The sequence below is a fragment of the Ascaphus truei genome, chromosome 23 (assembly GCF_040206685.1).
Source record: "Ascaphus truei isolate aAscTru1 chromosome 23, aAscTru1.hap1, whole genome shotgun sequence".
NCBI classification, from domain to species: domain Eukaryota; kingdom Metazoa; phylum Chordata; class Amphibia; order Anura; family Ascaphidae; genus Ascaphus; species Ascaphus truei.
The window spans coordinates 2835681-2858584 of NC_134505.1; the positions used below are offsets into that span (position 1 = coordinate 2835681).

Genomic DNA, 22904 nt, shown 5'->3' on the forward strand with positions numbered 1-22904 from the left:
TTCCCACACACGCGCGCGCAACTCTTTCCCCTCGCTGGCAAACCGCGGCGGGCGTGGGGGGGGATTCCAGGCGGGAAAACCCCCCTTCTGTTCCAAAACAACATTCGTCCTTCAGATTCACCTCGAGGAGCACGGTTTGGGGAAAAGGATTCTGGGAAGAGAGGAAGACGAAGCGTCTGCTTTTCCCTGCCCATCTGGAAGACTTATAACCCAAGACGGGGGATAACTCAGGGTGTGACCCACCTCCTCCTCCCCCCCCCCCAAACAGGTTATCCCTGCTTCAGGACAGGTGGCTCAATCCTTACAACCTGACCTGTTGGGGGGGGGGGGGGGGGGAGTCTTGAGAACTGGAGTTGAGAACCCCACACCCAAGAGACAAAGTCTTCCCGGTGGTCTCAACACAAAAATGATCATTTTTAACTAATAAATTGCTTTTCGTTGTGTATGGAGGCCACGGGAGAAGCCTTCACCTCTTGGGTTTATATGGGGGGGTTTTGGCCGATTCCCCTTGGCGTGAGGATATCGCTGGTCGGGCTGTGCACCTTTGGCCAAGTAAACCTCTGTAGGACGTCTGGACGACTTTCCATCTCACACAAACTGGAGTGACAGGTGCCACGTTCGAACCCCTTATTCACCACCCGCCACCGCTATTTGTGGTAACCATGCCAGCCAACGAGGAAGCAGCTACAGATAGTACAACGGTGCATATTCTTTGTCGCATGATTACCTGCGTCTGCCCTCCGGGCTTATTTTCACAGTGAACGACCGTCTCTTCTCCGTCTGTCCGACCAATGCTAGGTCCTCACGGGGACAACCTTGTGTCCCCCCTACACTTCCTTCTCCCGGGGACTGTCCCTATTCAAAGTCTTCTTACAAGAGGTCAGAACAAGGCGTTCACAAGCTGGGAGACTCCCTGATAATAGAGGTCCCCATAAAAACGCGTGGGGCCTAATTCTCTCTATATATATATTCTGCAGCGGGCGGGTTCTGTACCCAAAACCCTTTAGTCAATGGTGGATTGCAGGCCGAAAACCGGCGCAGGTGACCGCTTACAGATGTAGCCCCCTGTGGCGGGGCGTACACAACGCAGGCAAGAGGGAGAAGCGGCCATTGCTTTAAATCGGCCAATGAGTGAGAAGGGGGGGGGGGCTATCGTGCCATTTCCCCCCGCCCCCGCCAACTTCCGTCCTCAAGGGGCCGCCGACAGGTTAGGAGCGAAGGATCTCCCGGCTTCAGGGTGCCGTCGTTGATGGAGCCGCCTGTGCTGAAGCAGGGATTATCCTTAACAGCGGACCGGTCGGGCGGGCCCTTGAGGACTGGAGTTGGCCAACCCCTGCTCTAGAGTGTAAGCTCACGGGTCAAGGGTGGAGCAGGGGCGGGGGCCAACTCCAGTCCTCCGGAGCCACCAGTAGGTCAGATGTTCAGGATATCCCTGCTTCAGCACAGGTGGCTCAATCGGTCCCAGCTTCAGTACAGGTGGCTCAATCGGTCCCAGCTTCAGCACAGGCGCCCAATCAGTGGCTCAGTCTTCGACTGAGCCACTGATTGAGCCGCCTGTGCTGAAGCAGGGATATCCTTCACACCTGACCGGTCGGTGGCCCTTGAGGACTTGGGAAGTTGCCCCACCCCTTGCGTTAAACAGTTCCCCAGCGCAGAAGAGTTCAGACATCTCCGGGGAGGGGGTAATAACAATTTGCCACGGGTCACAATCTATAGTACCCAAAGACGGAGCTCCACCCAGAGGAGACGGGGGGAGACGGTAACTGGGGAATATTATACTCGATACTGATAGGAGACGGAGTGGCGATATGTAGCTCTGAGGTTAAATCTTTGAAAATGCTATTATGTTTTTTAATAATAATAATTATTATGTGTTAGCGTGTGTAACAGGGGAGTAATCCCTGTTCAAGTAATGTGCCTTTAATCTGGCAGTGTGGTGGTTAACTGCTGGTAGTCAATTAATAAACACCACCTGCCTGATTTAGATTGCTTACAAAAGCCTGTCTGTTGAGACAGGAAGTGAGTCTCCTTAGCTCATACCTGAGCTTAACTTTGGAGAGAGAGCAGAGATTGTCTTTGACTCTCACAACAGTCTTGAGCTCTGCCAGAAGAAACAGCAGAGCTGCTTACAAGACACAGGGAAAACTTCTAAACCTGAATGCTAACACACCCTGAGGGAAGGGAGCTGAGCCAGGAACAGAGGAGATTTTCCCTCCAAGGAACAGATAAGACTTTCATTATTAAGAGACTGCTTATATCTGCTTATTTCATGCTATATGTTTTGGGGCTGGGAGACATGCTTAACTTAGGGAGTTGTGAATTAATTGCATAGTATTTCACTAGAAATACTCCCAAGTGAATAGAAGCTTTGTTCCCCCCCCCCCCCTGTGTTTGGATGGTTTCCTGATGAAAAGGAAAAGGCACAATAAAGCCTTGTTATAATTTGACCTTACAAAAGTCTCCAATTGTGTACCTCTGTGAACGTCCGTCTACAGCGTGCTTCATTTTGAAATGGTAAGAATGATGGACTGATACTAAAAAAATAAATTGTGTGTAAAAAGTATGTTTTTCTATGTATCTTATTGGGGGTTTTTTTCCCTTCTCTGTACTGTAATGTTGTTTAATGTTTGAAAACCCAATAAAAAAAAAACAAAACTATTAAAAAAAATAAATTAAAAAATAAAGACGGAGCTTCAGCAGTTTCATAGCACGGAAAGGTGCTACAGATTAGCACCCGTTCACTTGAAGCCGTGGCACCCTTTTTGTGGATCCGGGCAATTGTTTTATACAGAATTAGTCCACGTTGGGCAGATATTTTGCAGGGGGGAGAGTAGCAAACGTGTTTTTCCGAACGGCGTCTTTGGACTACATAGAAGATGGCCCTATGCCTAATACTACCCCCTTCACCTCCCCCATAAAGAGCAGGCATTGATGTGTTAGAACTGTGCATGCCAGCCTATCTCCCCCCAAAGACCCTGCATTACGTCTGTATGGGGGGGGGGAGGGGTGGGGAGTTACAAGAAGTTGCCCCTCTCTTCCCTCCATCTGCACTGGAAGGTCTATTGGTGACCCAGCTGGGGGAGTGAAGAACCTCAACTCTTCAGGGCCGAAGAACATCCCCGCCACGGCTCATCGTCAACGTCAACTCTCTGGAGAAGATTTCCCTGGTCAACCGAGCAATGGATTTTCTAACCGCGGAAATGCCCGAATCTGCGCGTGTGTCCACTGAGCTCTCTAAAGGGCGGCAGGTTACCCACCCATATATATATATACTAGCTGAGAGACCCGGCGTTGCCCAGGATGTGAATCCCTAATAATTGTTTTTTGGGGGGGGAGGGGTGAATCTTGGATTTGGGGTGAATCTTGGGTAGGGGTGAATCTTGGGTGGGTGGGAGTGAATCTTGAGTTTGGGGGTGAATCTTGGGTGGGTGGGGGGTGAATATTGGGTTGAATATTGGGTGGATGGGGGGGTGAATATTGGGTGGGTGGGGGTGAATATTGGGTGGGTGACTATTGGGTGGGGGGGGTGAATATTGGGTGGGTGGGGGGGTGAATATTGGGTGGGTGGGTGAATATTGGGTGGGTTGGTGAATATTGGGTGGGTGGGTAAGTTTGGTGAATCTTGGGTGGGGCTTGTTCCTGCCGGCACACTGATGAATACTGTCCCACTCTTCCAATGCGCTGGGAACTAGTTATTAGCGCGGTCATTCGGCAGCGGGGGGAAGAAGCTACGACTCTCACCAGCAACATCTCCAATCTGCACCGGGGAGAGAGGGAGAGCGGGCTGCTAGGGGTGGTAAGAAGGTTGAGGGGCCGGAGGTGAAGCCCCCCTCTTCCCCCCCCCCCGAGGGCCATTTGTGGACCGCCAATGTCCAAACTGGACCCAAAAGCCCCGGGATTCATTACAAGGTGCGGTACAGGTTTACGGGACCTCGAGCCCATGTTGACTGCTGTTGAATTGCAAGATTGACCTGCGACGACCCCGTAACGCGCCTTAGTGAACCTCTCCCAGAGAGCTACGGCCCGTGGTGCGGTGCGGGGCAACACTACTAATTTTTTACCCCAAACCGTTTTACAGATGGGGGCATAAGAAACAAAACAAAAAAATAAAACATCTCCCTTCTCCATTCTTGTAGTTACAAACCTATTAAACGTTTGGGACGTACCAGTATCGGCCCTGCTTCTCTGCATTGGGTCTCCTTTTGTGCACAGTATGACTGCTTTTCTTTAAAAAAACAAACAAACGAATCATTTAGCTGCTGGCGGAAAGAGTTTGTGCTCCTACCACGAAACGCGTCAGCGTGAGCAATAACCCTGGTTACATCTGTATGCCACGGGTTTGGGACTCCTTACCGACCTTTTATCAACACAATGGGGAGTCCCTTAACCAGTTGCATGTGCACAACACCAGTGCAGTTATTGAACCATTTTTAGGTCCAACCGCCACCCAAACCCTCCCTTATAGATCAGCGACTCTCTTCGACGTTAGCTTCTTTCTCCCTGATAAGAGGTCCCTGGCTCCAACGGGATGGAAGATGATGAGAAGACCTCTCTTATGTTGGCTTCTTTCTCTCTGATAGGAGGTCTCTGGTCCCAAATGTGATGGAAAATGGTGAGATCTGCCTCATATTTTGGTGAGAAGACCTCTCTTACGTTGGCTTCTTTCTCCTTGATAAGAGGTCCCTGGCTCCAACGGGATGGAAGATGATGAGAAGACCTCTCTTATGTTGGCTTCTTTCTCCTTGATAAGAGGTCCCTGGCTCCAACGGGATGGAAGATGAGATCTTCCTCACATTTCGGTGAGAAGACCTCTCTTAAGTTGGCTTCTTTCTCCCTGATAGGAGGTCTCTGGCCCCCAATGCGATGGGTGATGACGAGGTCTGCCTCACATTTCTGTGAGATGACCTCTCTTACGTTGGCGAGCTCCATTATGGCTGTCCGTCCTATGGCCTTTGATGGCTGACTCCATGTTCCAAGGTGGCGCGTACCCCGTTGGGTCATGAGCAAAGCAGAGATGATAACTAACTCTACATCCCCGGGAGGAGGCGGCGGAAGCATCCCCATCTCTGCAGGCTCGCACCCCCCCCCCTCCTCTTCCTGTACCGTGCTCCGGCCTCTGCAAAGTCCTACAAGGGGGTGGCTGGCTAGTACGGGGCAAACATGATGGGCGCTGCTGCCGGTCGCAGGGCGGCGGGCGGGCTCCGGAATAGAGCCGGCCCTAGAAGCTGCGTCTGGAAGAGGGCAGCGGCCGCCGGATGGCGCAGAGCGAAGGGTCCGGGGAGGGCGCAGAGAGCCGCGTGGGTGAGGGGGCTCGGAAGGAAGCGGGCAGCCAGAGTCTTAGTGAAATGCTTCTGTAGGGCCAGTTTGGTCTGTAAGGACAGGAAGAAATATATATATATATATCTGGAAAGCTCGCCCAAGTAAAAGCAGTAACAGGGAGTGTGGGAGACTCCCGGTATAACACACTGACCCTGTGGTTTGGGTCGCAGCCCCGTCTTTGGGCCTATACTCACTACGCACGCTGCGCTCTCCTGCAGCTACGCACGCTGCGCTCTCCTGCAGCTCGCTGTACGGGCTGTATTTTGGGCCTATACTCACTACGAACGCTGCGCTCTCCTGCAGCTCGCTGTACGGGCTGTATTTTGGGCCTATACTCACTACGAACGCTGCGCTCTCCTGCAGCTTGCTGTACGGGCTGTATTTTGGGCCTATACTCACTACGCACGCTGCGCTCTTCTGCAGCTCGCTGTACGGGCTGTATTTTGGGCCTATACTCACTACGAACGCTGCGCTCTCCTGCAGCTTGCTGTACGGGCTGTATTTTGGGCCTATACTCACTACGAACGCTGCGCTCTCCTGCAGCTCGCTGTACGGGCTGTATTTTGGGCCTATACTCACTACGCACGCTGCGCTCTCCTGCAGCTCGCTATACGGGCTGTATTTGGGGCCTATACTCACTACGAACGCTGCGCTCTCCTGCAGCTCGCTGTACGGGCTGTATTTTGGGCCTATACTCACTACGCACGCTGCGCTCTCCTGCAGCTCGCTGTACGGGCTGTATTTTGGGCCTATACTCACTACGCACGCTGCGCTCTCCTGCAGCTCGCTGTACGGGCTGTATTTTGGGCCTATACTCACTACGAACGCTGCGCTCTCCTGCAGCTCGCTGTACGGGCTGTATTTTGGGCCTATACTCACTACGAACGCTGCACTCTTCTGCAGCTTGCTGTACGGGCTGTATTTTGGCTTCGCTGGCTTCCCGGACAGTCTGTCTTTGTGCCTTCTGCTGCTCATGTGCTGTGAAAGAGAGAAAGAGAATGAGATTCTGCTGCACAAGAGAGAGGTCCCCCCTGTGTATGTGTAACGAGAGGGGTCCCCCCTGTGTATGTGTAACAAGAGGGTCCCGCCTTGTGTATGTGTAACGAGAGGGGTCCCGTCCTGTGTAACGAGAGGGGTCCCGCACTGTGTATGTGTAACGAGAGGGGTCCCGCCCTGTGTATGTGTAACGAGAGGGGTCCCGCCCTGTGTATGTGTAACGAGAGGGGTCCCCCCTGTGTATGTGTAACGAGAGGGGTCCCGCCCTGTGTATGTGTAACGAGAGGGGTCCTGCCCTGTGTATGTGTAACGAGAGGGGTCCCGTCCTGTGTAACGAGAGGGGTCCCCCCTGTGTATGTGTAACGAGAGGGGTCCCGCCCTGTGTATGTGTAACGAGAGGGGTCCCGCCCTGTGTATGTGTAACGAGAGGGGTCCCGCCCTGTGTATGTGTAACGAGAGGGGTCCCGCCCTGTGTATGTGTAACGAGAGGGGTCCCCCCTGTGTATGTGTAACGAGAGGGGTCCCGCCCTGTGTATGTGTAACGAGAGGGGTCCTGCCCTGTGTATGTGTAACGAGAGGGGTCCCCCCTGTGTATGTGTAACGAGAGGGGTCCCGCCCTGTGTATGTGTAACGAGAGGGGTCCCGCCCTGTGTATGTGTAACGAGAGGGGTCCTGCCCTGTGTATGTGTAACGAGAGGGGTCCCGCCCTGTGTATGTGTAACGAGAGGGGTCCTGCCCTGTGTATGTGTAACGAGAGGGGTCCCCCCCGGTGTATGTGTAACGGGAGGGGACCTTCCCTGTGTATGTGTAATGAGAGGGGTCCAGCCCTGTGTATGTGTAACGAGAGGGGTCCCGCCCTGTGTATGTGTAACGAGAGGGGTCCCCCCTGTGTATGTGTAACGAGAGGGGTCCCGCCCTGTGTATGTGTAACGAGAGGGGTCCTGCCCTGTATATGTGTAACGAGAGGGGTCCCGCCCTGTGTATGTGTAACCAGAGGGGTCCCGCCCTGTGTATGTGTAACGAGAGGGGTCCTGCCCTGTGTATGTGTAACGAGAGGGGTCCCGCCCTGTGTATGTGTAACGAGAGGGGTCCCGCCCTGTGTATGTGTAACGAGAGGGGTCCCGCCCTGTGTATGTGTAACCAGAGGGGTCCCACCCTGGGTATGTGTAACGAGAGGGGTCCCCCCCTGTGTATGTGTAACGAGAGGGGTCCCGCCCTGTGTATGTGTAACGAGAGGGGTCCCCCCTGTGTATGTGTAACGAGAGGGGTCCCGCCCTGTGTATGTGTAACGAGAGGGGTCCCGCCCTGTGCATGTGTAACGAGAGGGGTCCCGCCCTGTGTATGTGTAACGAGAGGGGTCCCCCCTGTGTATGTGTAACGAGAGGGGTCCCCCCTGTGTATGTGTAACGAGAGGGGTCCCCCCTGTGTATGTGTAACGAGAGGGGTCCCCCCTGTGTATGTGTAACGAGAGGGGTCCCCCCTGTGTATGTGTAACGAGAGGGGTCCCGCCCTGTGTATGTGTAACGAGAGGGGTCCCCCCTGTGTATGTGTAACGAGAGGGGTCCCGCCCTGTGTATGTGTAACGAGAGGGGTCCCGCCCTGTGTATGTGTAACGAGAGGGGTCCCGCCCTGTGTATGTGTAACGAGAGGGGTCCCGCCCTGGGTATGTGTAACGAGAGGGGTCCCGCCCTGTGTATGTGTAACGAGAGGGGTCCCGCCCTGTGTATGTGTAACGAGAGGGGTCCCGCCCTGTGTATGTGTAACGAGAGGGGTCCTGCCCTGTATATGTGTAACGAGAGGGGTCCCGCCCTGTGTATGCGTAACGAGAGGGGTCCCGCCCTGTGTATGCGTAACGAGAGGGGTCCCGCCCTGTGTATGCGTAACGAGAGGGGTCCCGCCCTGTGTATGTGTAACGAGAGGGGTCCCGCCCTGTGTATGTGTAACGAGAGGGGTCCCGCCCTGTGTATGTGTAACGAGAGGGGTCCTGCCCTGTGTATGTGTAACGAGAGGGGTCCCGCCCTGTGTAACGAGACAGGTCCCGCCCTGTGTATGTGTAACGAGAGGGGTCCCCCCTGTGTATGTGTAACGAGAGGGGTCCCCCCTGTGTATGTGTAAAGAGAGGGGTCCCGCCCTGTGTATGTGTAACGAGAGGGGTCCCGCCCTGTGTATGTGTAACGAGAGGGGTCCCGTCCTGTGTAACGAGACAGGTCCCGCCCTGTGTACAGTATGTGTAACGAGAGGGGTCCCCCCTGTGTATGTGTAATGAGAGGGGTCCCGCCCTGTGTATGTGTAATGAGAGGGGTCCCGCCCTGTGTATGTGTAACGAGAGGGGTCCTGCCCTGTGTATGTGTAACGAGAGGGGTCCCGCCCTGTGTATGTGTAACGAGAGGGGTCCCGCCCTGTGTATGCGTAACGAGAGGGGTCCCGCCCTGTGTATGTGTAACGAGACGGGTCCCGCCCTGTGTATGTGTAACGAGAGGGGTCCCGCCCTGTGTATGTGTAACGAGAGGGGTCCCGCCCTGTGTATGTGTAACGAGAGGGGTCCACCCTGTGTATGTGTAACGAGAGGGGTCCCGCCCTGTGTATGTGTAACGAGAGGGGTCCCGCCCTGTGTATGTGTAACGAGAGGGGTCCCGTCCTGTGTAACGAGAGGGGTCCCGCTCTGTGTATGTGTAACGAGAGGGGTCCCGCCCTGTGTATGTGTAACGAGAGGGGTCCCGCCCTGTGTATGTGTAACGAGAGGGGTCCCCCCCTGTGTATGTGTAACGAGAGGGGTCCCGCCCTGTGTATGTGTAACGAGAGGGGTCCCGCCCTGTGTATGTGTAATGAGAGGGGTCCTGCCCTGTGTATGTGTAACGAGAGGGGTCCCCCCCTGTGTATGTGTAACGAGAGGGGTCCCGCCCTGTGTATGTGTAACGAGAGGGGTCCCGCCCTGTGTATGTGTAACGAGAGGGGTACCGCCCTGTGTATGTGTAACGAGAGGGGTCCCCCCTGTGTATGTGTAACGAGAGGGGTCCCGCCCTGTGTATGTGTAACGAGACGGGTCCCGCCCTGTGTATGTGTAACGAGAGGGGTCCCCCCTGTGTATGTGTAACGAGAGGGGTCCCGCCCTGTGTATGTGTAACGAGACGGGTCCCGCCCTGTGTATGTGTAACGAGAGGGGTCCCCCCTGTGTGTGTAACGAGAGGGGTCCCCCCTGTGTGTGTAACGAGAGGGGTCCCGCCCTGTGTATGTGTAACGAGAGGGGTCCCGCCCTGTGTATGTGTAACGAGAGGGGTCCTGCCCTGTATATGTGTAACGAGAGGGGTCCCGCCCTGTGTATGTGTAACGAGACAGGTCCCGCCCTGTGTATGTGTAACGAGAGGGGTCCCGCCCTGTGTATGTGTAACGAGAGGGGTCCCGCCCTGTGTAACGAGACAGGTCCCGCCCTGTGTATGTGTAACGAGAGGGGTCCCCCCTGTGTATGTGTAATGAGAGGGGTCCCGCCCTGTGTATGTGTAACGAGAGGGGTCCCGCCCTGTGTATGTGTAACGAGAGGGGTCCTGCCCTGTGTATGTGTAACGAGAGGGGTCCCGCCCTGTGTATGTGTAACGTGAGGGGTCCCGCCCTGTGTATGTGTAACGAGAGGGGTCCCGCCCTGTGTAACGAGACAGGTCCCGCCCTGTGTATGTGTAACGAGAGGGGTCCCCCCTGTGTATGTGTAATGAGAGGGGTCCCGCCCTGTGTATGTGTAACGAGAGGGGTCCCGCCCTGTGTATGTGTAACGAGAGGGGTCCTGCCCTGTGTATGTGTAACGAGAGGGGTCCCCCCCGGTGTATGTGTAACGGGAGGGGACCTTCCCTGTGTATGTGTAACGAGAGGGGTCCCCCCTGTGTATGTGTAACGAGAGGGGTCCCGCCCTGTGTATGCGTAACGAGAGGGGTCCCCCCTGTGTATGTGTAACGAGAGGGGTCCCGCCCTGTGTATGTGTAACGAGAGGGGTCCCGCCCTGTGTATGTGTAACGAGAGGGGTCCTGCCCTGTGTATGTGTAACGAGAGGGGTCCCGCCCTGTGTATGTGTAACGTGAGGGGTCCCGCCCTGTGTATGTGTAACGAGAGGGGTCCCGCCCTGTGTAACGAGACAGGTCCCGCCCTGTGTATGTGTAACGAGAGGGGTCCCCCCTGTGTATGTGTAATGAGAGGGGTCCCGCCCTGTGTATGTGTAACGAGAGGGGTCCCGCCCTGTGTATGTGTAACGAGAGGGGTCCCGCCCTGTGTATGTGTAACGAGAGGGGTCCTGCCCTGTGTATGTGTAACGAGAGGGGTCCCCCCCGGTGTATGTGTAACGGGAGGGGACCTTCCCTGTGTATGTGTAACGAGAGGGGTCCCCCCTGTGTATGTGTAACGAGAGGGGTCCCGCCCTGTGTATGCGTAACGAGAGGGGTCCCGCCCTGTGTATGTGTAACGAGAGAGGTCCCGCCCTGTGTATGTGTAACGTGAGGGGTCCCCCCTGTGTATGTGTAATGAGAGGGGTCCCGCCCTGTGTATGTGTAACGAGAGGGGTCCCGCCCTGTGTATGTGTAACGAGAGGGGTCCCGCCCTGTGTATGTGTAACGAGAGAGGTCCCGCCCTGTGTATGTGTAACGGGAGGGGACCTTCCCTGTGTATGTGTAACGAGAGGGGTCCCCCCTGTGTATGTGTAACGAGACGGGTCCCGCCCTGTGTATGTGTAACGAGAGGGGTCCCGCCCTGTGTATGTGTAACGAGAGGGGTCCCGCCCTGTGTATGTGTAACGAGAGGGGTCCCCCCTGTGTATGTGTAACGAGAGGGGTCCCGCCCTGTGTATGTGTAACGAGAGGGGTCCCGCCCTGTGTATGTGTAACGAGAGGGGTCCCCCCTGTGTATGCGTAACGAGAGGGGTCCCCCCTGTGTATGTGTAACGAGAGGGGTCCCGCCCTGTGTATGTGTAACGAGAGGGGTCCCGCCCTGTGTATGTGTAACGAGAGGGGTCCCGCCCTGTGTATGTGTAACGAGAGGGGTCCCCCCTGTGTATGTGTAACGAGAGGGGTCCCACCCTGTGTATGTGTAACGAGAGGGGTCCCGCCCTGTGTATGTGTAACGAGAGGGGTCCCGCCCTGTGTATGTGTAACGAGAGGGGTCCCGCCCTGTGTATGTGTAACGAGAGGGGTCCCGCTCTGTGTATGTGTAACGAGAGGGGTCCCGCCCTGTGTATGTGTAACGAGAGGGGTCCCACCCTGGGTATGTGTAACGAGAGGGGTCCCGCCCTGTGTATGTGTAACGAGAGGGGTCCCGCCCTGTGTATGTGTAACGAGAGGGGTCCCGCCCTGTGTATGTGTAACGAGAGGGGTCCCGCCCTGTGTATGTGTAACGAGAGGGGTCCCGCCCTGTGTATGTGTAACGAGAGGGGTCCCGCCCTGTGTATGTGTAACGAGAGGGGTCCCGCCCTGTGTATGTGTAACGAGAGGGGTCCCGCCCTGTGTATGTGTAACGAGAGGGGTCCCGCCCTGTGTATGTGTAACGAGAGGGGTCCCGCCCTGTGTATGTGTAACGAGAGGGGTCCCGCCCTGTGTATGTGTAACGAGAGGGGTCCCCCCTGTGTATGTGTAACGAGAGGGGTCCCGCCCTGTGTATGTGTAACGAGAGGGGTCCCGCCCTGTGTATGTGTAACGAGAGGGGTCCCACCCTGTGTATGTGTAACGAGAGGGGTCCCGCCCTGTGTATGTGTAACGAGAGGGGTCCCGCCCTGTGTATGTGTAACGAGAGGGGTCCCCCCTGTGTGTGTGTAACGAGAGGGGTCTCGCCCTGTGTATGTGTAACGAGAGGGGTCCCGCCCTGTGTATGTGTAACGAGAGGGGTCCCACCCTGGGTATGTGTAACGAGACAGGTCCCGCCCTGTGTATGTGTAACGAGAGGGGTCCCGCCCTGTGTATGTGTAACGAGACAGGTCCTGCCCTGTGTATGCGTAACGAGAGGGGTCCCGCCCTGTGTATGTGTAACGAGACGGGTCCCGCCCTGTGTATGTGTAACGAGAGGGGTCCCCCCTGTGTATGTGTAACGAGAGGGGTCCCGCCCTGTGTATGTGTAACGAGAGGGGTCCCGCCCTGTGTATGTGTAACGAGAGGGGTCCCCCCTGTGTGTGTAACGAGAGGGGTCTCGCCCTGTGTATGTGTAACGAGAGGGGTCCCGCCCTGTGTATGTGTAACGAGAGGGGTCCCGCCCTGTGTATGTGTAACGAGAGGGGTCCCGCCCTGTGTATGTGTAACTAGAGGGGTCCCGCCCTGTGTATGTGTAACGAGAGGGGTCCCCCCTGTGTGTGTAACGAGAGGGGTCTCGCCCTGTGTATGTGTAACGAGAGGGGTCCCGCCCTGTGTATGTGTAACGAGAGGGGTCCCGCCCTGTGTATGTGTAACGAGAGGGGTCCCGCCCTGTGTATGCGTAACGAGAGGGGTCCCGCCCTGTGTATGTGTAATGAGAGGGGTCCCCCCTGTGTATGTGTAACGAGAGGGGTCCCGCCCTGTGTATGTGTAACGAGAGGGGTCCCGCCCTGTGTATGTGTAACGAGAGGGGTCCCCCCTGTGTGTGTAACGAGAGGGGTCTCGCCCTGTGTATGTGTAACGAGAGGGGTCCCGCCCTGTGTATGTGTAACGAGAGGGGTCCCGCCCTGTGTATGTGTAACGAGAGGGGTCCTGCCCTGTGTATGTGTAACGAGAGGGGTCCCGCCCTGTGTATGTGTAACGAGAGGGGTCCCGCCCTGTGTATGTGTAACGAGACAGGTCCCGCCCTGTGTATGTGTAACGAGAGGGGTCCCGCCCTGTGTATGTGTAACGAGAGGGGTCCTGCCCTGTGTATGTGTAACGAGAGGGGTCCCCCCCGGTGTATGTGTAACGAGAGGGGTCCCGCCCTGTGTATGTGTAACGAGAGGGGTCCAGCCCTGTGTATGTGTAACGAGAGGGGTCCCCCCTGTGTGTGTAACGAGAGGGGTCTCGCCCTGTGTATGTGTAACGAGAGGGGTCCCGCCCTGTGTATGTGTAACGAGAGGGGTCCCGCCCTGTGTATGTGTAACGAGAGGGGTCCCGCCCTGTGTATGTGTAACGAGAGGGGTCCCGCCCTGTGTATGTGTATCTAGAGGGGTCCCGCCCTGTGTATGTGTAACGAGAGGGGTCCCGCCCTGTGTATGTGTAACGAGAGGGGTCCCGCCCTGTGTATGTGTAACGTGAGGGGTCCCGCCCTGTGTATGTGTAACGTGAGGGGTCCCGCCCTGTGTATGTGTAACGAGAGGGGTCCCGCCCTGTGTATGTGTAACGAGAGGGGTCCTGCCCTGTGTATGTGTAACGAGAGGGGTCCCGCCCTGTGTATGTGTAACGAGAGGGGTCCCGCCCTGTGTATGTGTAACGAGAGGGGTCCCGCCCTGTGTATGTGTAACGAGAGGGGTCCCCCCCTGTGTATGTGTAACGAGAGGGGTCCCCCCCTGTGTATGTGTATCTAGAGGGGTCCCGCCCTGTGTATGTGTAACGAGAGGGGTCCCGCCCTGTGTATGTGTAACGTGAGGGGTCCCGCCCTGTGTATGTGTAACGTGAGGGGTCCCGCCCTGTGTATGTGTATCTAGAGGGGTCCCGCCCTGTGTATGTGTAACGAGAGGGGTCCCGCCCTGTGTATGTGTAACGAGAGGGGTCCCGCCCTGTGTATGTGTAACGAGAGGGGTCCCCCCCTGTGTATGTGTAAAGAGAGGGGTCCCGCCCTGTGTATGTTTAACCAGAGGGGTCCCGCCCTGTGCATGTGTAACGAGAGGGGTCCCGCCCTGTGTATGTTTAACCAGTGGGGTCCCGCCCTGTGTATGTGTAACGAGAGGGGTCCCCCCTGTGTATGTGTAACGAGAGGGGTCCCGCCCTGTGTATGTGTAACGAGAGGGGTCCCGCCCTGTGTATGTGTAACGAGAGGGGTCCCCCCTGTGTATGTGTAACGAGAGGGGTCCCGCCCTGTGTATGTGTAACGAGAGGGGTCCCGCCCTGTGTGTGTAACGAGAGGGGTCCCGCCCTGTGTATGTGTAACGAGAGGGGTCCCGCCCTGTGTATGTGTAACGAGAGGGGTCCCGCCCTGTGTATGTGTAACGAGAGGGGTCCCGCCCTGTGTATGTGTAACGAGAGGGGTCCCGCCCTGTGTATGTGTAACGAGAGGGGTCCTGCCCTGTATATGTGTAACGAGAGGGGTCCCGCCCTGTGTATGCGTAACGAGAGGGGTCCCGCCCTGTGTATGCGTAACGAGAGGGGTCCCGCCCTGTGTATGCGTAACGAGAGGGGTCCCGCCCTGTGTATGTGTAACGAGAGGGGTCCCGCCCTGTGTATGTGTAACGAGAGGGGTCCCGCCCTGTGTATGTGTAACGAGAGGGGTCCTGCCCTGTATATGTGTAACGAGAGGGGTCCCGCCCTGTGTAACGAGACAGGTCCCGCCCTGTGTATGTGTAACGAGAGGGGTCCCCCCTGTGTATGTGTAACGAGAGGGGTCCCCCCTGTGTATGTGTAAAGAGAGGGGTCCCGCCCTGTGTATGTGTAACGAGAGGGGTCCCGCCCTGTGTATGTGTAACGAGAGGGGTCCCGTCCTGTGTAACGAGACAGGTCCCGCCCTGTGTATGTGTAACGAGAGGGGTCCCCCCTGTGTATGTGTAATGAGAGGGGTCCCGCCCTGTGTATGTGTAATGAGAGGGGTCCCGCCCTGTGTATGTGTAACGAGAGGGGTCCTGCCCTGTGTATGTGTAACGAGAGGGGTCCCGCCCTGTGTATGTGTAACGAGAGGGGTCCCGCCCTGTGTATGCGTAACGAGAGGGGTCCCGCCCTGTGTATGTGTAACGAGACGGGTCCCGCCCTGTGTATGTGTAACGAGAGGGGTCCCGCCCTGTGTATGTGTAACGAGAGGGGTCCCGCCCTGTGTATGTGTAACGAGAGGGGTCCCGCCCTGTGTATGTGTAACGAGAGGGGTCCCGCCCTGTGTATGTGTAACGAGAGGGGTCCCGTCCTGTGTAACGAGAGGGGTCCCGCTCTGTGTATGTGTAACGAGAGGGGTCCCGCCCTGTGTATGTGTAACGAGAGGGGTCCCGCCCTGTGTATGTGTAACGAGAGGGGTCCCCCCCTGTGTATGTGTAACGAGAGGGGTCCCGCCCTGTGTATGTGTAACGAGAGGGGTCCCGCCCTGTGTATGTGTAATGAGAGGGGTCCTGCCCTGTGTATGTGTAACGAGAGGGGTCCCCCCCTGTGTATGTGTAACGAGAGGGGTCCCGCCCTGTGTATGTGTAACGAGAGGGGTCCCGCCCTGTGTATGTGTAACGAGAGGGGTACCGCCCTGTGTATGTGTAACGAGAGGGGTCCCCCCTGTGTATGTGTAACGAGAGGGGTCCCGCCCTGTGTATGTGTAACGAGACGGGTCCCGCCCTGTGTATGTGTAACGAGAGGGGTCCCGCCCTGTGTATGTGTAACGAGAGGGGTCCCCCCTGTGTATGTGTAACGAGAGGGGTCCCGCCCTGTGTATGTGTAACGAGAGGGGTCCCGCCCTGTGTATGTGTAACGAGAGGGGTCCTGCCCTGTATATGTGTAACGAGAGGGGTCCCGCCCTGTGTATGTGTAACGAGACAGGTCCCGCCCTGTGTATGTGTAACGAGAGGGGTCCCGCCCTGTGTATGTGTAACGAGAGGGGTCCCGCCCTGTGTAACGAGACAGGTCCCGCCCTGTGTATGTGTAACGAGAGGGGTCCCCCCTGTGTATGTGTAATGAGAGGGGTCCCGCCCTGTGTATGTGTAACGAGAGGGGTCCCGCCCTGTGTATGTGTAACGAGAGGGGTCCTGCCCTGTGTATGTGTAACGAGAGGGGTCCCGCCCTGTGTATGTGTAACGTGAGGGGTCCCGCCCTGTGTATGTGTAACGAGAGGGGTCCCGCCCTGTGTAACGAGACAGGTCCCGCCCTGTGTATGTGTAACGAGAGGGGTCCCCCCTGTGTATGTGTAATGAGAGGGGTCCCGCCCTGTGTATGTGTAACGAGAGGGGTCCCGCCCTGTGTATGTGTAACGAGAGGGGTCCTGCCCTGTGTATGTGTAACGAGAGGGGTCCCCCCCGGTGTATGTGTAACGGGAGGGGACCTTCCCTGTGTATGTGTAACGAGAGGGGTCCCCCCTGTGTATGTGTAACGAGAGGGGTCCCGCCCTGTGTATGCGTAACGAGAGGGGTCCCCCCTGTGTATGTGTAACGAGAGGGGTCCCGCCCTGTGTATGTGTAACGAGAGGGGTCCCGCCCTGTGTATGTGTAACGAGAGGGGTCCTGCCCTGTGTATGTGTAACGAGAGGGGTCCCGCCCTGTGTATGTGTAACGTGAGGGGTCCCGCCCTGTGTATGTGTAACGAGAGGGGTCCCGCCCTGTGTAACGAGACAGGTCCCGCCCTGTGTATGTGTAACGAGAGGGGTCCCCCCTGTGTATGTGTAATGAGAGGGGTCCCGCCCTGTGTATGTGTAACGAGAGGGGTCCCGCCCTGTGTATGTGTAACGAGAGGGGTCCCGCCCTGTGTATGTGTAACGAGAGGGGTCCTGCCCTGTGTATGTGTAACGAGAGGGGTCCCCCCCGGTGTATGTGTAACGGGAGGGGACCTTCCCTGTGTATGTGTAACGAGAGGGGTCCCCCCTGTGTATGTGTAACGAGAGGGGTCCCGCCCTGTGTATGCGTAACGAGAGGGGTCCCGCCCTGTGTATGTGTAACGAGAGAGGTCCCGCCCTGTGTATGTGTAACGAGAGGGGTCCCCCCTGTGTATGTGTAATGAGAGGGGTCCCGCCCTGTGTATGTGTAACGAGAGGGGTCCCGCCCTGTGTATGTGTAACGAGAGGGGTCCCGCCCTGTGTATGTGTAACGAGAGAGGTCCCGCCCTGTGTATGTGTAACGGGAGGGGACCTTCCCTGTGTATGTGTAACGAGAGGGGTCCCCCCTGTGTATGTGTAACGAGACGGGTCCCGCCCTGTGTATGTGTAACGAGAGGGGTCCCGCCCTGTGTATGTGTAACGAGAGGGGTCCCGCCCTGTGTATGTGTAACGAGAGGGGTCCCCCCTGTGTATGTGTAACGAGAGGGGTCCCGCCCTGTGTATGTGTAACGAGAGGGGTCCCGCCCTGTGTATGTGTAACGAGAGGGGTCCCCCCTGTGTATGCGTAACGAGAGGGGTCCCCCCTGTGTATGTGTAACGAGAGGGGTCCCGCCCTGTGTATGTGTAACGAGAGGGGTCCCGCCCTGTGTATGTGTAACGAGAGGGGTCCCGCCCTGTGTATGTGTAACGAGAGGGGTCCCCCCTGTGTATGTGTAACGAGAGGGGTCCCACCCTGTGTATGTGTAACGAGAGGGGTCCCGCCCTGTGTATGTGTAACGAGAGGGGTCCCGCCCTGTGTATGTGTAACGAGAGGGGTCCCGCCCTGTGTATGTGTAACGAGAGGGGTCCCGCCCTGTGTATGTGTAACGAGAGGGGTCCCGCCCTGTGTATGTGTAACGAGAGGGGTCCCGCCCTGTGTATGTGTAACGAGAGGGGTCCCGCCCTGTGTATGTGTAACGAGAGGGGTCCCGCCCTGTGTATGTGTAACGAGAGGGGTCCCGCCCTGTGTATGTGTAACGAGAGGGGTCCCGCCCTGTGTATGTGTAACGAGAGGGGTCCCGCCCTGTGTATGTGTAACGAGAGGGGTCCCGCCCTGTGTATGTGTAACGAGAGGGGTCCCCCCTGTGTATGTGTAACGAGAGGGGTCCCGCCCTGTGTATGTGTAACGAGAGGGGTCCCGCCCTGTGTATGTGTAACGAGAGGGGTCCCACCCTGTGTATGTGTAACGAGAGGGGTCCCGCCCTGTGTATGTGTAACGAGAGGGGTCCCGCCCTGTGTATGTGTAACGAGAGGGGTCCCCCCTGTGTGTGTAACGAGAGGGGTCTCGCCCTGTGTATGTGTAACGAGAGGGGTCCCGCCCTGTGTATGTGTAACGAGAGGGGTCCCACCCTGGGTATGTGTAACGAGACAGGTCCCGCCCTGTGTATGTGTAACGAGAGGGGTCCCGCCCTGTGTATGTGTAACGAGACAGGTCCTGCCCTGTGTATGCGTAACGAGAGGGGTCCCGCCCTGTGTATGTGTAACGAGACGGGTCCCGCCCTGTGTATGTGTAACGAGAGGGGTCCCCCCTGTGTATGTGTAACGAGAGGGGTCCCGCCCTGTGTATGTGTAACGAGAGGGGTCCCGCCCTGTGTATGTGTAACGAGAGGGGTCCCCCCTGTGTGTGTAACGAGAGGGGTCTCGCCCTGTGTATGTGTAACGAGAGGGGTCCCGCCCTGTGTATGTGTAACGAGAGGGGTCCCGCCCTGTGTATGTGTAACGAGAGGGGTCCCGCCCTGTGTATGTGTAACTAGAGGGGTCCCGCCCTGTGTATGTGTAACGAGAGGGGTCCCCCCTGTGTGTGTAACGAGAGGGGTCTCGCCCTGTGTATGTGTAACGAGAGGGGTCCCGCCCTGTGTATGTGTAACGAGAGGGGTCCCGCCCTGTGTATGTGTAACGAGAGGGGTCCCGCCCTGTGTATGCGTAACGAGAGGGGTCCCGCCCTGTGTATGTGTAATGAGAGGGGTCCCCCCTGTGTATGTGTAACGAGAGGGGTCCCGCCCTGTGTATGTGTAACGAGAGGGGTCCCGCCCTGTGTATGTGTAACGAGAGGGGTCCCCCCTGTGTGTGTAACGAGAGGGGTCTCGCCCTGTGTATGTGTAACGAGAGGGGTCCCGCCCTGTGTATGTGTAACGAGAGGGGTCCCGCCCTGTGTATGTGTAACGAGAGGGGTCCTGCCCTGTGTATGTGTAACGAGAGGGGTCCCGCCCTGTGTATGTGTAACGAGAGGGGTCCCGCCCTGTGTATGTGTAACGAGACAGGTCCCGCCCTGTGTATGTGTAACGAGAGGGGTCCCGCCCTGTGTATGTGTAACGAGAGGGGTCCTGCCCTGTGTATGTGTAACGAGAGGGGTCCCCCCCGGTGTATGTGTAACGAGAGGGGTCCCGCCCTGTGTATGTGTAACGAGAGGGGTCCAGCCCTGTGTATGTGTAACGAGAGGGGTCCCCCCTGTGTGTGTAACGAGAGGGGTCTCGCCCTGTGTATGTGTAACGAGAGGGGTCCCGCCCTGTGTATGTGTAACGAGAGGGGTCCCGCCCTGTGTATGTGTAACGAGAGGGGTCCCGCCCTGTGTATGTGTAACGAGAGGGGTCCCGCCCTGTGTATGTGTATCTAGAGGGGTCCCGCCCTGTGTATGTGTAACGAGAGGGGTCCCGCCCTGTGTATGTGTAACGAGAGGGGTCCCGCCCTGTGTATGTGTAACGTGAGGGGTCCCGCCCTGTGTATGTGTAACGTGAGGGGTCCCGCCCTGTGTATGTGTAACGAGAGGGGTCCCACCCTGTGTATGTGTAACGAGAGGGGTCCTGCCCTGTGTATGTGTAACGAGAGGGGTCCCGCCCTGTGTATGTGTAACGAGAGGGGTCCCGCCCTGTGTATGTGTAACGAGAGGGGTCCCGCCCTGTGTATGTGTAACGAGAGGGGTCCCCCCCTGTGTATGTGTAACGAGAGGGGTCCCCCCCTGTGTATGTGTATCTAGAGGGGTCCCGCCCTGTGTATGTGTAACGAGAGGGGTCCCGCCCTGTGTATGTGTAACGTGAGGGGTCCCGCCCTGTGTATGTGTAACGTGAGGGGTCCCGCCCTGTGTATGTGTATCTAGAGGGGTCCCGCCCTGTGTATGTGTAACGAGAGGGGTCCCGCCCTGTGTATGTGTAACGAGAGGGGTCCCGCCCTGTGTATGTGTAACGAGAGGGGTCCCCCCCTGTGTATGTGTAAAGAGAGGGGTCCCGCCCTGTGTATGTTTAACCAGAGGGGTCCCGCCCTGTGCATGTGTAACGAGAGGGGTCCCGCCCTGTGTATGTTTAACCAGAGGGGTCCCGCCCTGTGTATGTGTAACGAGAGGGGTCCCCCCTGTGAATGTGTAACGAGAGGGGTCCCGCCCTGTGTATGTGTAACGAGAGGGGTCCCGCCCTGTGTATGTGTAACGAGAGGGGTCCCCCCTGTGTATGTGTAACGAGAGGGGTCCCGCCCTGTGTATGTGTAACGAGAGGGGTCCCGCCCTGTGTGTGTAACGAGAGGGGTCCCGCCCTGTGTATGTGTAACGAGAGGGGTCCCGCCCTGTGTATGTGTAACGAGAGGGGTCCCCCCTGTGTGTGTAACGAGAGGGGTCTCGCCCTGTGTATGTGTAACGAGAGGGGTCCCGCCCTGTGTATGCGTAACGAGAGGGGTCCCCCCTGTGTATGTGTAATGAGAGGGGTCCCGCCCTGTGTATGTGTAACGAGAGGGGTCCCGCCCTGTGTATGTGTAACGAGAGGGGTCCCGCCCTGTGTATGTGTAACGAGAGAGGTCCCGCCCTGTGTATGTGTAACGGGAGGGGACCTTCCCTGTGTATGTGTAACGAGAGGGGTCCCCCCTGTGTATGTGTAACGAGACGGGTCCCGCCCTGTGTATGTGTAACGAGAGGGGTCCCGCCCTGTGTATGTGTAACGAGAGGGGTCCCGCCCTGTGTATGTGTAACGAGAGGGGTCCCCCCTGTGTATGTGTAACGAGAGGGGTCCCGCCCTGTGTATGTGTAACGAGAGGGGTCCCGCCCTGTGTATGTGTAACGAGAGGGGTCCCCCCTGTGTATGCGTAACGAGAGGGGTCCCCCCTGTGTATGTGTAACGAGAGGGGTCCCGCCCTGTGTATGTGTAACGAGAGGGGTCCCGCCCTGTGTATGTGTAACGAGAGGGGTCCCGCCCTGTGTATGTGTAACGAGAGGGGTCCCCCCTGTGTATGTGTAACGAGAGGGGTCCCACCCTGTGTATGTGTAACGAGAGGGGTCCCGCCCTGTGTATGTGTAACGAGAGGGGTCCCGCCCTGTGTATGTGTAACGAGAGGGGTCCCGCCCTGTGTATGTGTAACGAGAGGGGTCCCGCCCTGTGTATGTGTAACGAGAGGGGTCCCGCCCTGTGTATGTGTAACGAGAGGGGTCCCGCCCTGTGTATGTGTAACGAGAGGGGTCCCGCCCTGTGTATGTGTAACGAGAGGGGTCCCGCCCTGTGTATGTGTAACGAGAGGGGTCCCGCCCTGTGTATGTGTAACGAGAGGGGTCCCGCCCTGTGTATGTGTAACGAGAGGGGTCCCGCCCTGTGTATGTGTAACGAGAGGGGTCCCGCCCTGTGTATGTGTAACGAGAGGGGTCCCCCCTGTGTATGTGTAACGAGAGGGGTCCCGCCCTGTGTATGTGTAACGAGAGGGGTCCCGCCCTGTGTATGTGTAACGAGAGGGGTCCCACCCTGTGTATGTGTAACGAGAGGGGTCCCGCCCTGTGTATGTGTAACGAGAGGGGTCCCGCCCTGTGTATGTGTAACGAGAGGGGTCCCCCCTGTGTGTGTAACGAGAGGGGTCTCGCCCTGTGTATGTGTAACGAGAGGGGTCCCGCCCTGTGTATGTGTAACGAGAGGGGTCCCACCCTGGGTATGTGTAACGAGACAGGTCCCGCCCTGTGTATGTGTAACGAGAGGGGTCCCGCCCTGTGTATGTGTAACGAGACAGGTCCTGCCCTGTGTATGCGTAACGAGAGGGGTCCCGCCCTGTGTATGTGTAACGAGACGGGTCCCGCCCTGTGTATGTGTAACGAGAGGGGTCCCCCCTGTGTATGTGTAACGAGAGGGGTCCCGCCCTGTGTATGTGTAACGAGAGGGGTCCCGCCCTGTGTATGTGTAACGAGAGGGGTCCCCCCTGTGTGTGTAACGAGAGGGGTCTCGCCCTGTGTATGTGTAACGAGAGGGGTCCCGCCCTGTGTATGTGTAACGAGAGGGGTCCCGCCCTGTGTATGTGTAACGAGAGGGGTCCCGCCCTGTGTATGTGTAACTAGAGGGGTCCCGCCCTGTGTATGTGTAACGAGAGGGGTCCCCCCTGTGTGTGTAACGAGAGGGGTCTCGCCCTGTGTATGTGTAACGAGAGGGGTCCCGCCCTGTGTATGTGTAACGAGAGGGGTCCCGCCCTGTGTATGTGTAACGAGAGGGGTCCCGCCCTGTGTATGCGTAACGAGAGGGGTCCCGCCCTGTGTATGTGTAATGAGAGGGGTCCCCCCTGTGTATGTGTAACGAGAGGGGTCCCGCCCTGTGTATGTGTAACGAGAGGGGTCCCGCCCTGTGTATGTGTAACGAGAGGGGTCCCCCCTGTGTGTGTAACGAGAGGGGTCTCGCCCTGTGTATGTGTAACGAGAGGGGTCCCGCCCTGTGTATGTGTAACGAGAGGGGTCCCGCCCTGTGTATGTGTAACGAGAGGGGTCCTGCCCTGTGTATGTGTAACGAGAGGGGTCCCGCCCTGTGTATGTGTAACGAGAGGGGTCCCGCCCTGTGTATGTGTAACGAGACAGGTCCCGCCCTGTGTATGTGTAACGAGAGGGGTCCCGCCCTGTGTATGTGTAACGAGAGGGGTCCTGCCCTGTGTATGTGTAACGAGAGGGGTCCCCCCCGGTGTATGTGTAACGAGAGGGGTCCCGCCCTGTGTATGTGTAA

General features: G+C 57.4%; 1 protein-coding gene across 1 annotated transcript in view; it reads right to left on the reverse strand.

The window, feature by feature from the left end:
- Positions 1 to 492: 492 nt before the first annotated feature.
- Positions 493 to 22904, reverse strand: part of ZNF385C (zinc finger protein 385C) — an 86231-nt gene continuing 63819 nt past the window's right edge. The window contains exons 6-7 of the mRNA XM_075580414.1: positions 6199 to 6297; positions 493 to 5369 (exon numbers count right to left, since the gene is read on the reverse strand). Coding sequence (XP_075436529.1) covers positions 5145 to 5369; positions 6199 to 6297 — 324 coding nt within the window. The 3' untranslated portion in view covers positions 493 to 5144. The remainder of the gene's footprint in view (positions 5370 to 6198; positions 6298 to 22904) is intronic.